The sequence below is a fragment of the Hypanus sabinus genome, chromosome 4, assembly GCF_030144855.1.
Source record: "Hypanus sabinus isolate sHypSab1 chromosome 4, sHypSab1.hap1, whole genome shotgun sequence".
In the NCBI taxonomy this organism is placed as follows: domain Eukaryota; kingdom Metazoa; phylum Chordata; class Chondrichthyes; order Myliobatiformes; family Dasyatidae; genus Hypanus; species Hypanus sabinus.
In genome coordinates this window covers 10,729,095-10,742,750 of record NC_082709.1, presented here as the reverse complement: position 1 = coordinate 10,742,750, position 13,656 = coordinate 10,729,095, and the positions used below count along the sequence as shown (strand labels likewise).

At 41.5% G+C, this 13,656-nt stretch overlaps 1 protein-coding gene across 3 annotated transcripts in view; it reads left to right on the top strand.

Annotated features, from left to right (window-relative positions):
* The first annotated feature begins 560 nt into the window (after positions 1 to 560).
* nostrin (nitric oxide synthase trafficking) overlaps positions 561 to 13,656 on the top strand; it is a 53,876-nt gene continuing 40,780 nt past the window's right edge. For all 3 annotated transcript variants that reach the window (XM_059966391.1, XM_059966389.1, XM_059966390.1), the window contains exons 1-2: positions 561 to 711; positions 5,296 to 5,381. In XM_059966391.1, coding sequence (XP_059822374.1) covers positions 655 to 711; positions 5,296 to 5,381 — 143 coding nt within the window. In that variant the 5' untranslated portion in view covers positions 561 to 654. The remainder of the gene's footprint in view (positions 712 to 5,295; positions 5,382 to 13,656) is intronic.

The window sequence follows — 13,656 nt, the reverse complement described above, 5'->3', positions numbered from 1 at the left end:
ATTTGCTGAGTATGCCTGCAGGAAAATGAATCTCAGGGCTGTATATGGTGACATATATGTACTTTGATGACAAAATTTACTTTGAACTTTGGAATACAATTCCAGATCCATTACTTAATATAATAATGGGTTGGACGCCCTTTTATAAACATTTGCAATCTGGCAGGCTGTAAAAACAAGTGAAACTTTTATCACCTATTTTACATTAAACCCCTCCAAGGTTATTTCATACTAACGTTTCAAATGACTGGCTTAGGTCCCGATCCACGCCACGCAACGTTTTAGTTTGTATCCTTAGACCTATATGAGACGTAAAGCGGTAAATTACTGCCCTAACGCTGTCATTGGATAGCTGCCGAATACAATTGAAAAGCTTCAATCCACACGTATATTTTATATCACGGAAACGTTGGAATGGAGAATAATATCGTTTTATTTTACTGAACCACCTTCTAATATGTAGTGGTGCCGAATTGTGACCCAATTTTTCACAACTCGGCAGCCAATCACAAGGCACAGGAGCCACTCTCTGTGTTCTCCTGGTGGTTGCACTGTTGGGGCATTAGGACCCACGGGCTACTATTTAGTCGCCGTGACTTTACCAGATGACTGCTCAAAGTGCAAGTGTAAACTCGCCAGCACTATTTTTCCCTAATGCGTGTGAATCCAGAGAAAAAAGTCAAAATGAAAGACCCAGTGGGTGGATGCACAGTAAGAAAATGTTTTCCTTTTGTCCAGTCTTCTTGCTAATATATTGGAAGTTGAATAATTTAAATATTTCGTTATTCTTACGTAAAAAGGTGTGGGGGGGGGGGGGGGAACCTTGTTTTCACTTTAGGTTCGCAAATACAATATTAAAACTGTTGAAGTTTTTGCCGAGGTCTTATGACCGTGTGGTGGTTTGTGTAAAACAATTTATACGAATATGTCAGTGCTTTGCGTAAACTGTTTTTAACGTTGTGTGCAGGTATAAAATAATTGAAAATCCAGCATCTGCAGATTTTCTCTTGTTTGTGATAAAATATTAAGTGAGTTTGTCCAGTCCACTTGATTAAATGTTGTATCCAGTAGAAGATTAACTTGAGAGCCGACTGAAGCTAAATTAATAAATTTATTTGGAAGACTTTAGATATCAAACCAGGAAGTGAGAAACCAGCAAATTGTATTACCAGTTAGTTTAATATATTTTCTAAGAGGGTTATTGGAATTTAATCTTGGGGAGTCTCTCTTCGACCTTGTATAAACTGAACGAAGGAAGTCCGTATATTATAAAGAGTAGGTCATGTTGATTCATCGAGCCAGAATTTTAAGCAGATTGTAAATATGTTGAGGGTGTGGCTTTTGGATGTTCCGTGCATGGAATTCGAGAAGACTTTTATTTAAGATTATTGGAGATTGCTAACAAAAATTCAAAGTAATGGCAAAAACTGCAGCCAGTGACCTGGTCATTTGTAAAGAAGGGGGATCAAAGTGGGATCATGGTAGCTTATATTTAAGCAAGAGTAGGTTAAGGAAGGGGGTAACACTATGGCAGATGAAGTACAACGTGGGAAGTATGAATAAAATCATTTCTGAAAACAAAGATTTACAAACATTAGTAAGGTCACAGAGAATTACAGCACAGAAGCAGGGTCTAGTTCAAGCTGAAACCTTTTAAACTGCCTATTCCCATTGCCCTGCACAGAGACCATACCCCGACCATCCATGTACCTATCCAAACTTCTCTTAAACTTTGAAATCAACCTCACATGCAGCACTTATGCTGGCTGCCCATTCCATACTCTCACAACCCTCTGCGTGAAGAAGTTTCCCATCATGTTCCCTTTAAACTTTTCACCTTTCACCCTTAACCCATGATGCCTGGTTGTAGCCCCACCCATCCTCAGTGGGGGAAAAAGCCTGCTTGTATTTACCTTATCTATACCACTCGTAATTTTATATACCTCTATCAAATCTCCTGTCGATCTTCTACATTCTAAGGAATGCAGCCCTAACTATTCAATCTTTCCTTATAAACTCAGGTCCTCCAGACCTGGCAACATCCTTTTAAATTTTCTCTCTACTCTTTCAACCTTATTTACATCTTTCCTATAGGTTTCCTGTAGATTCAACAGTGGCTGGATGGGAGATGCCAGAGAGTAGTGGTGGATAACTGTTCGTCAGGTTGGAGGCTGGTGACTAGTGGTGTGCCTCAGGGGTCTGTACTGGGACCATTGTTGTTTGTCATATACATTAATGATGATGGGGCGGTAAATTGGATTAGTAAGTATGCAGATGATACTAAGGTAGGTGGCATTGTGGATAATGAAGTAGGTTTTCAAAGCGTGCAGAGAGATTTAGGCCAGTTAGAAGAGTGGGCTGAATGATGGCAGATGGAATTTAATGCTGGCATTTATAAATCAGAGCATTGAGTATAGGAGTTGGGATGTAATGTTAAAATTGTACAAGGCATTGGTGAGGCCAAATTTGGAGTATTGTGTACAGTTCTGATCACCGAATTATAGGTAAGATGTCAACGAAATAGAGAGAGTACAGAGGAAATTTACTAGAATGTTACCTGGGTTTCAGCACCTAAGTTACTGAGAAAGGTTAAACAAGTTAGGTCTTTATTCTTTGGAGTGTAGAAGGTTGAGGGGGGACGATAGAGTTATTTAAAATTATGAGGGGGATAGATAGAGTTGACATGGATAGGCTTTCTCCATTGAGAGTAGGGGAGATTCAAACAAGAGGGCATGAGTTGAGAGTTAGGGGGCAAAAGTTCAGGGGAAACAGGAGGGAGAATTTCTTTACTAAGAGAGTGGTAGCTATGTGGAACAAGCTTCCAGTAGAAGTGGTAGAGGCAGGTTCGATATTGTCATTTAAAGTAAAATTGGATAAGTATATGGACAGGAAAGGAATGGAAGGATATGGACTGAGTGCAGGTCGATGGGACTTGGTGAGAGTAAGCCTTCGGCACAGACTAGAAGGGCTGAGATGGCCTGTTTCCGTGCTGTAATTGTTAAATGGTGATATAGGTAGCGGAGCAAAACTGCATACAATACTCCAAATTAGATCTCACCAATGTCTTGTATGTAATGTTTCATCTCCTGTACTCATTACATTGATTTGTGAAGACCACTGTGCCAAAGGCTTTCTTTATGACCCGGTCTACCTGTGACACCTCTTTCAATGAATTAGTGGATCTGTCTTCCCAGATCCCTTTGCTCTACCACACTCCTCAGTGCCCTCCTGTTGACTGTGTAAATCCTACCAAAGTGCCACACCTCGCACTTATCTGCATTAAATTCTTTCTGCCATTTTTCAGCTCATTTTTTTCCATTGAGGTTAATCAGAAACTGTCGCAGTAACAAGTTACCAGATGCAGTCTCAAAAAAAAATTCATCAGAAAGAGCTGCCCAAATCCCGTTTCTTGAATTCTTAGAACCTCCTACACAAGACTTCTTAAAAAAATTATGGATTGAAGGCTTACACAAATTGCTGGAGGAACTCAGCAGATCAGGCAGCATCTAAGGAAAAGAGTAAAAATGTCGGCAGAGGGTCCTGATGAACACTTTTGGCCAGAAACATCAACCCTTTATTCCTCTCCAACAATGCTGCCTGATCTTCAGAGTTATTTCCAGCATTTTGTGTCTGTTGGTTAAACTATGAAAGCTGGTTCTATCAGCTAGAAATATGATTTATTGAAGTGCTTCATATTGTAGGATAATTCATCAGTTATCATGGTAGTTTTTTGCACTGATGGGACGGTATTTAAAGAAAACAAAATATCTTGGGTAAAGGAAACTCAATAGTAAAGAAAGGTAACATTTTGAAATGAGAACCAAGCCATTCAGAAATGAAACTGGGTTGCACTTCAAGCAACAGATAATGGAAAAAATTTACTCCCTCCCATAAAGGGTTTTTGTGATGGATTGGTTGAAAACATCAAGAATGACTACTTGCAATGTACAGAGTCTGGTAAATAAAATGCCAGTAAGGCTGTAAGTCCTAGGAGCAAAATTAGGCCATTTGGCCCATCAGGTCTTCTGTCTTCTCCCCTTAACCTATGACTCTCTGATTGATCAAGAACCTATCGATCCCCACCTCAAGTATACCAGTAACTTGACCTGCACAGCCACCTGTGGCAAAGAATTCCACAGATTTAAATTGGATACAACAGGGTATTTTAAGAGACTCCTGGGTAGGTACATGGAGCTTAGAAAAATAGGAGGCTATGGGTAACCTGAGGTAATTTCTAAAGTAAGTACATGTTCACAACAGCATTGTGGGCCGGAGGGCCTGTATTGTGCTGTAGGTTTTCTATGTTTCTGGATTCACCACCCTATGCTCAGGGGTTCCCAGCCTGGTGTCCATTAACCCCTCAGTTAATGGTGAGTCTCCATGGCATAAAAAAGTTTGGGAACCCCTGCTCTGATTAACTGAAGATTTTTTTCTCATCTCTGTTCTAAAAGGACTTCTCTCAGTTCTGAGACTGTGCCTTCCTGTCCCAGACTCCCCCCACTATAGGAAACATCCTCCCCACATATTGTCTAGCCAGACTTTCAATATTCAATATGTTTCAATGGGATCCCCCCCCCCCCACCAATTCTTCTAAACTCCAGTGTGTACAAGCTGAGAGCCATCAAATGCTCCTCAAACATTAACCTTTTTATTCCAGGGGTCATTCTCCTGAACCTCCACTGGACTTTCTCCAATGCTGGCAACAGATTTCATATTAGTAACATATGGCGAGGGATTTGCACAAAAGGCGATTAAATGGAGCTGAAGGACAGATTCTTTAATTCAAAAGAGAATTGAGAAGTTCATCATAAACACAGATTCTGCAGATGCTGGAAGTCCAAAGCAGCACACACAAAATGCTGGAGGAACTCAGCAGGTCAGGCAGCATCTATGGAAATGAATAAATAGTTCTACCCACCTGGCTTCACCCATCACCTTCTAACTGTCCTCCTAACCCCCCCCCCCCCCCACCATTTTTATTCTGGCATCTTCCCCTTCCTTTCCGGACCTCAGCCTGGAATGTCAACTGTTTCTTCATTCTCATGGATGCTGACTTAGTTATATGTTACTGAGGAGTTGAATCTTCTGTCCTATGTCCCAATCACTATGCAGTAAAGATATACTAAGTAAAAAAAAAAAGCCCATCATATTCAGCATATGATGGCCCGCTGATGGGCCTGTTTCTACACTGTACGATTCTAATTCAAATTGCTTTTGTATGCTGCTCATTTTTTCTTAAATGCTAAATAAATATATTAAATGTCTGTCCATTAACTGTTTTGTGATTATTTTCAGTATAATAGAATATATCAGCATATCAAAACGTTTGCCAAACGTGATGACAATTACTGCAAAGACCTGGTTTATGTCCTTCAGCAGAGGTACAATATGTATAGCCTTTATATTTAACTGCATAAAAATTGTAATAGAAGAATAATCTATTGTTATGTTTCCAATTTAATCATTGAAAGGAAGCTTTATTCTGCACATCAGTGATCCACTTCCCAGCTACACAACAGATATCCTTGTAATGTTGATTCAGTTTTTCTTTAATGAGAAATATAATTACATCAAAGGCAGTAAGATGCAGAACAGAAAGTGTAGAATGTAGACCAGTACAGGACATTAAGTTCATGATATGTGCCAACCCTTTAATGCACTCTCAGATTAATCTAGCCCTTCCCTTCATTTTCTTTCATCCCTCTAACAGTCTGTTAAAGGCCACTGGTGTATCTCCACCATCAAACCTGGCAGTGCTTTTGATGCACTTACCCCTCTGTCTTTTAAAAAAAAAATTGCCTCTAACATCCCCCCCACCTTTTTACTTTCTTCCCAACACCTCATTGCTATTAATACACCCTCTTATATGAACCATGTCAACCCAGGGAAAACGACTGTGGGTACCCACTGAATCTATGTCCATACACCTTCTTAACCACGCTGTCAATTTGCATTGCAGCTTTGGGATATCTATGGACATGGACCCCAAGATTCCTCTGTTCCTCTTCTAAATTCAAAGTAAATTTTATTACCAAAGTACATGTATGTCACCATATACAAGCCCGAGATTCATTTTCCTGCAGGCATACTCAGCAAATCTGTAGAAAATCAATGGAAGATCACTCGGAGTGGAGAAGACAACAAAATGTGCAAATGTAAATAAATAACGAGAACATGAGATAGTGTCTTTAAAGACAGATTATTGGTTGTGGGAACACTTCAACGATGGGGCAAGTGGCTGGAGTTAACCACTCGTCTCCAAGAGCCTGATGATTGAGGGGCGGCAACTGTTCTTGAACCCGATAGTGCAAGTCCTGAGGTTCTTGTACCCTCTTCCTGATGGCAGCTGTGAGAAGAGAGCACGACCTGGGTGGTGGGGATCTCTGATGACTGATGCCACTTTCCTGTGATGGTGTTTCATGTAGATGCGCTCAGTGGTTGGGAGGGCTCTGCCCATGATGTACTGGGCTGAATCCTATACGTTTTGTAGGATTTTCCATTCAGAGGACTGTGATGGTTTCCATTCCAGTCGATATACTCTCCACCATACATCTATCAAAGTTTATCTCTTGAAGCACCAGTAGGATTCATCAGGTGTTCCAGTGGATGTTTCAAAGAGCACTATGATATTCTTCAATACATGACAGCATAATAATCATGAAGAAGCAAATAGCGATTTAACAGATAGTTAATTAAAACAAGTATTTGTTCTTGCAGAATTGTTTAATGCAATAATATTTTCAGTGCAATATTTAATATTTGTGCTAAATAAAACCGAATAACAATTTCAAAAGTAGAATATAAAGAATAGAAAAAGTTAATCTCAGAAAAAGTGGTGAATTTTAACAACATAGTATGGGTTTAATAATAGAAAGCTATGATATTCCGTAATACAGCTGCGATTCAGTTTGTCCTGAAATTGAAGGAATTTTTCTGTTGGTGCGTGTGAATGGTATATTTTCCTGTGGCTGAAATGCTTTGTTTGGTTAAAAAACTCCTCAGTTGGTGACAGGAAGACTTGCCTTTCTCTGGCAACACAAGTCAGGATGTTTGTAGGTATTTTTAAAGTAAAGTTGCTGCAATAGGTGGGGAACTATGCTTCCCTGAAATGTTCTTCCGGTTTCCCTCCACCTGAAATGTTTGTTTTAGTTTAGTTGCAATCCATTTGAAACTTTTGCTATCAATGTTATGTTTTCCAATACTGCGAAGTTAATATCATAAATGATTCTCTTCAGTGTAATTTATGTGGAGAACTGATTGTCAGTTCTCACTGTTCCCAGTTTTATCTCTTGTGAAGCAGAGCTTTGACATCAGAGTATCCATGCTATGTTTATTAATGTCAGTAACCTATGATCCACTAGTAATGAATTGGAATAGGAAATCTGTCTCCAAGTCCTTCCGTCTGCTCAGGGAAGTGATAAATTTCCGATGCTGCGAGGGCCATCGTTTCTGACGATTGTACAATGAGTTAACCCACAGTGTGCCATGAGCTTTCGGCTTTGCTTGAGTGAGCTTGGGACGTGGAAGGTGGCACAGCAGTGGAGTGGGTAGCACAGCACTTCACAGTACCTGCGAGCCAGATTCAGTTCCCGCTGTTGCCTGTGAGCATGTGAGTTTCCTCCGGGTGCTCTGGTTTCCTCCCACAGTCCAAAAACGTACCGCTTGGTAGGATAATTGTTCATTGTAAATTGTCCTGTGCTGAGGCTTGGATTAAATCGGGATTGCTGGGTGATGCAACTCGAAGGGCAGGAAGGGCCTACTATGCACCGTATGTCAAAATTGTGAACTGAAACACCACAAAATGACCTGAAATTAGATTGTTTATTTATTTAGATACAGTATGGAGTAGGTACTTCCTATACAACCCTCCGATTTACAATGACTATTTAACCAAATAACCAATACATCTTTGGACTGTGTTGCGGTCATGTGGGAGAGTGTACAAACTCCTTACAGGCAGTGGCGGGATTTGAACCCAGGTCACTGGTATTGTAAACCATTGTGCTAACCACTATGCTACTGCACTGCTCTCTGGTTACTTTTTAGTTTCATGGTAAATGAAGCTTTGGTGTTGTATTATGAAACCTAGGTTATGCACAGCTGATTTTATTTAATGCCTTAATGGACATTGAAGAAGGAAATGAAGGAAAAGGATTATTGGTTGATTTTGGAGTGAATATTCAAAGATTGATAAACCCCAGAAGATAACATCGATAACTAAAATTGAAACATGCAGATGGATTCCGATGGAACTCTTCTGATAAAGGGGATCTACTCTGATCTTAGCTAAAGGTTCTCAGTCAACAGATTGGTGAGACCTAATTTGGAGTATTGTGTGAAGTCTTTGTCACCTACCTACGGGAAAGATGTAAATCAGGTGGAAAGAGTACAGAGAAAATTTACAAGGATTTTGCTGCGTCTGGAGGACCTGAGTTATGAGGAAATACTGAATAGGTTAGGACTGTATTCTTTGGAACAGAGAAGATTGAGAGCAGATTTGATAGAGATATACAAAATTATGAGGAGTATAGATAGGGTAAGTGCCAGCAGGCTTTTTTCACTGAGGTTGGTTGGGATAACAACAGGTTAAGGGTGAAAGGTGAAATGTGTAAGAGGAACATGAGGGGAAACTTCATTCAGAGGGTCATGAGAGTGTGGAATGAGCTGCCAGCATAAGTGGTGCATGCAAGCTCGATTTCAACGTAAAAGAAAAGTTTGGATCGATACATTGACGGTAGAAGTAGGGAGGGCTGTGGTCCTGGTACAGGTTGAGACTAGATGGGTCAAATGGCCTATTTGTTTCTCTGATGTACTTTTCTATGACTCTAATATTGCCTCATTCTATTGCCAGCATTATTAATGAATGAGACTGCATATTTGATCTTGCTGAGGAGAAAATTCTTCAATCTGGCACCAATTTGACTTAGAATTTTGTTCCGTTTGTCCACACGTAGTCGGTGTGGGCAAGTAGAATATGGACCAAATGGGACAACCTTGGATGGGCATCTTAGTTGTCATGGACCAGTTGGGCCAAAAGGTTTGTTTCTGTGCCAGGACTCTAGTACAAGCTAGTATTAAAATAATAGTTATCAACACTGAAGCAGAAATGTGAGAATTCTCATTCCAATGCTGGGCAGAGAGCTTTTTCTCTGGATCAGTCAAGATCAAAACCTGCGAAGCTACCTGCCAAGTATGGCCATGTCTATTTTCCTGTCAGAGCAACAAGAGACCAGCATATCAGAATTGGGTTTAATATCACTAACATATGTTGTGAAATTTCTTATGCATCAGCAGTACATTGCAATACATAATAAAATCTGTAAATTACAGTAGGAAATTTATGTATAAAGTTTGATTAAATTAGTACAAATGAAGAAAAATGTAGTGAGGTCATATTCATGGTTCAATGTCAAAGGATACTTGGGAGAATTGATTAGGAACATTTCTGTCTAGTAATGGCAATTTAGAATGTAGAGGGAGATGGGACCAAACTTCCTAAAGTGTACAGGATGCCCAGACCTGAGTAACTCTGAGCCATATTGTCAAAGTTAATTCATTCCACAGGGTTGTAATATTTGCATAATCTTCAGCAGACTCTTGTTAAGATCTGCTAGCTTTGGATAGCATTCATTTGCCGGATTGGAAGATTGTGCACTATTATTAATTTTAAAAGCAATTCAAGGAAGAGAAGACTTACAACTTTTTGGAACTTAAATACATATCCCCACAGTTTGCCTGTAAAATGGAGACTGAGCTTCAGTAATGCAACTGGAATGGTGTGAAGATCTTCACCAGCTATGAGGACTAGTCCTCTTCGAGGGAGCAGAAGTGAGCAATCTCATCTCTGACTGTCTATCCTGAGCCCAACATATCGATGTATTTACAAAGAAGTGGCTATATGACAGTGGCTATATTTTTTTATTTGAGGAGATTTGGTATGTCACCAAAGACACTCGCAAATTTTTACAGATGTACTGTGGGGAGCATTCTAACTGGCTGCACCACTGTCTGGTATGGGGGCCAGAGGCTACTGCACAGGACCGAAAGAAGCTGCAGAAAGTTGTGAAATCTGTCAGCTCCATCATGGGCACCAGCCTCCGTAGCATCCAGGGCATCTTTAAGGGGAGATGCTTCAAAAAGGTGCCGTCCATCAGCAAGGACTCCCCACTCACCCAGGACTTGCCCTTTTCTCATTTTTACTGTTGGGAAGGCGGTGCAGGAGCCTGAAGGCACACACTCAAGGATTCAGGAACAGTTTCTTCTGCTATTGGTTTTCTGAATGGACATTGAACCCATGAACACTACCTCACTCTTTTTTGGCACTTAAGTATTTATGTACAGTTTATTATTATTCTGTATTTCATTGTACATAACACATAACAACAAACAACGTTTGCTGGTGATACTAAACCTGATTCTGATTCAGCTAGGTTACTGAACTGTTCATGTTGTACTGCTACAACAATCAATCTACTAGTAAGAACTTGTAAGAAGGTTCTTCTCCCACACAAATAACAGCCTGTATGAGTTTGCTTAATCACCTCCTTCCAACTTGCACTCCTTAAAGGCTCTGAACATCAGGAGGATCCCTGTCATGAATCATCCTTTGGTTATAAATCTTTCAGTTACTTAGTGAACTGGCAAGTTCTCATGAACAAAAAGTCTGTCTTAAAGTCAATTACATTCCTGTGTTTTCTGTTCAGGGACCCACCCTTTGCCCAGGAGATACTCTTTCGAGTCAGCTACTGCTCTTAGTTGGGAGTTGACCATCTGCAATAGCATTTTGTTGGTGACCCTGACTTTATTAAATTGAAGCTTATTATCATAGACGTACTGCATATACACAGAGTCCAACCATGCAGGCTACACTTGTTTCTTGTTGCTGCCATCGGGGAGGAGGTACAGGGACCTAAACCTCGACAATTAACCTTTTCAAAATTAGCCTTTTGCAGCAGATGCACAGTACGTTGTAAGACAAGGACAAACAAGTTAACATAATCTTTAAAATTAACCTAAATTCTCACTGCTGTTATCAGGAAGGTGGTACAGGAGTCTCAGGATTCGCACCACCAGTTTCAGGAACAGTTATTACCGCTCAACCATCGGGCTCTTGAGCCAGAGGGGATAACTTCACTCAACTTCATTTGCCCGTCATTGAAATGTTCCTATGGACTCACCTTCAAGAACTTTTCATCTCAAGATCTCCATATTTATTATTATTATTATTATTTATTTCTTTTTGTACTTTCACAGTTTGTGGACTTCAGTACACTGCTTGAATGTTCAAGTTGATGCGGTCTTCCATTGATTCTATTATGGTTATTATTCTGTTATAGATTTATTGAATATCCCCACAAGAAAATGAATCTCAGGATTGTATATGGTGTCATTATATGTACTTTAATAATAAAATTTACTTTACTTTGAACGTAAGTTTCACATGTGCAAAATAAATATAACAGTACGACTGCAAAATTGAGAGGGAGAGATGAAAAATATAGTTCGAGGCAGTGTTGAAGATTTTCAGATTGGTTGAAAAACTTGACAGCAGTGTGGAAGGAGTCACTGCTGAACTTTGAGGTGTGGATCTTTGCGCTCCTGCATCACCAAACTGACGGCAGCATCAGGAGGAGGGCGTGGCCCGATGGCAGGGGTGCACGATGACAATCAGCTCTTGTAGTTGTCCTTGAGTGTGGGGAGATGCAACTGACTGAGCTCACCAGTTTCAGTAGCAAGGCAGCTCCACTACTTCCTTAGATTCAGCATGACATCTAAAACTTCTATAGATGTGTGGTGGAGAGTGTATTGACTGGCTATGTCACAGCCTGGTATGGAAACACCAATGCCCTTGAATGGAAAATCTACAAAAAGTAGTGGAGCAGGCCCAGTTCATCACTGGTAATACCCTCCCCACCATACAGCATATCTAAACAGAGTGTTGTTGCAGGAAAGCAACGTCCGTCATCGGGGACCACTACCAGGTATGTGAATGGTATCACGATTCTCGCTGCTGCTATCAGGAATGAAGATACACTGTTCAGCACGGACTAGAAGGGCAGAGATGGCCTGTTTCCATGCTGTAATTGTTACTTAGGAGCCTCAGGACCCACACCACCGGGTTCAGGATCAGGAACAATTACTACTCTTCAATCATCAGGCTCTTGAACCAGAGTAGATAACTTCACTTACCCCATTACTGAAATGTTCCCACAACCTATTGACTCACTACCAAGGGTTCTTTATCTCATGTTCTTGATATTTATTGGGTTTTTTTCCTTGTCTATTTGCACATCAGTTGTTTGTCCACCCTGTTGGGAGCAGTCTTCCATTGACTCTATTGTGTATATTGGATTTACTGGGTATGCCCACAAGAAGGTGAATCTCAGGGTTGTATATGGTGACATACGTACTTTAATAATCCATTTTCTTTGAACTTTGGTTGGAACTATGTGATGGGCACAGTACAGGCCCACTGAGATGTTAACAGGCTAAGTGAAAGGCAACATAACAGCTTTTAAACACCACCTATGAACTATGGAATTTTTGATAATTAATTCAGTAAAGGGAAGGATGGTGAGTATAACATAGTGGTTGTGTATCTGTATAAACTTATTGAGAATTTGTTCCCTTTCGAGAATGTGGCACATTTCTTGGATCAGTAACAAGTTGACTTTTAGAATGGCCTTCATGTTTTTGTTGGATAATTATCTCTTTCTAGATTCTCCTCCCTCTCCTAAGTTAACTCCTCCACTTGCTGTGTTGGACTCTCTACAGTGTGTAATTACGCAAAGAGAAATTAATGATAGCTTTTCTCGATACGTGCAGAGTACAAATATTGGGCTTGTGATGTAATTAAGATACTGTAGCGGTGTGCTACACGCAGCGCTAAAATTACGACACGGAGTCGGTAACTGCAGTCGAAGGAAAAAACTTTATTCGAAATCCTCAGCCTCACTTTTAAGCCTCCCTCAACCTGCCCCCCCCCCCCCCCCGTGGCGCAGAGGCTCCAAAGCTCTGTGCTCGCAAACCCCCGTAGACTATCTAATTGTGAGCCAGTTCGGATCTGCCAGGAAATGGGTCGCCACATAACCCCCCCCCAGAACCGGCGATACACCCCCCAATGTCCACAGTCTGGGCCGGAACCTGCTTGGGAGGTCGGCCTCTGAACCGAGGTGCCGGAAACTCAGTCGGTTGCGCCAGGTCCACATGGGCCGGTTTGAGGCGGTCCACCATGAAAACCACCTCTTTCCCCCCAACGTCCAGCACGAACGTGGACCCGTTGTTCCAGAGCACCATAAACGGCCCCTCGTATGGCTGCTGCAGCGGTGGCCGATGCCCGCCCCTTCGTACAAACACAAACTTACAGTTCTGCAGGTCTTTGGGTACGCAGGTCAGGTTCCGCCCGTGCTGTGAAGTGGGTATGGGGGCCAGGTTACCGAGCTTCTCGCGTAGTCTGCCCAGGACTGCTGCGGGATCTTCCTCTTGCCCCCGTGGGGCTGGTAGGAACTCCCCGGGGACGACCAGGGGCGCGCCGTATACCAACTCGGCCGACGAGGTGTGCAGGTCGTCCTTGGGCGCTGTGCGGATGCCGAGTAGGACCCAGGGAAGCTCGTCCGCCCAGTTGGCTCCTCGCAGGTGGGCCATGAGGGCCGACTT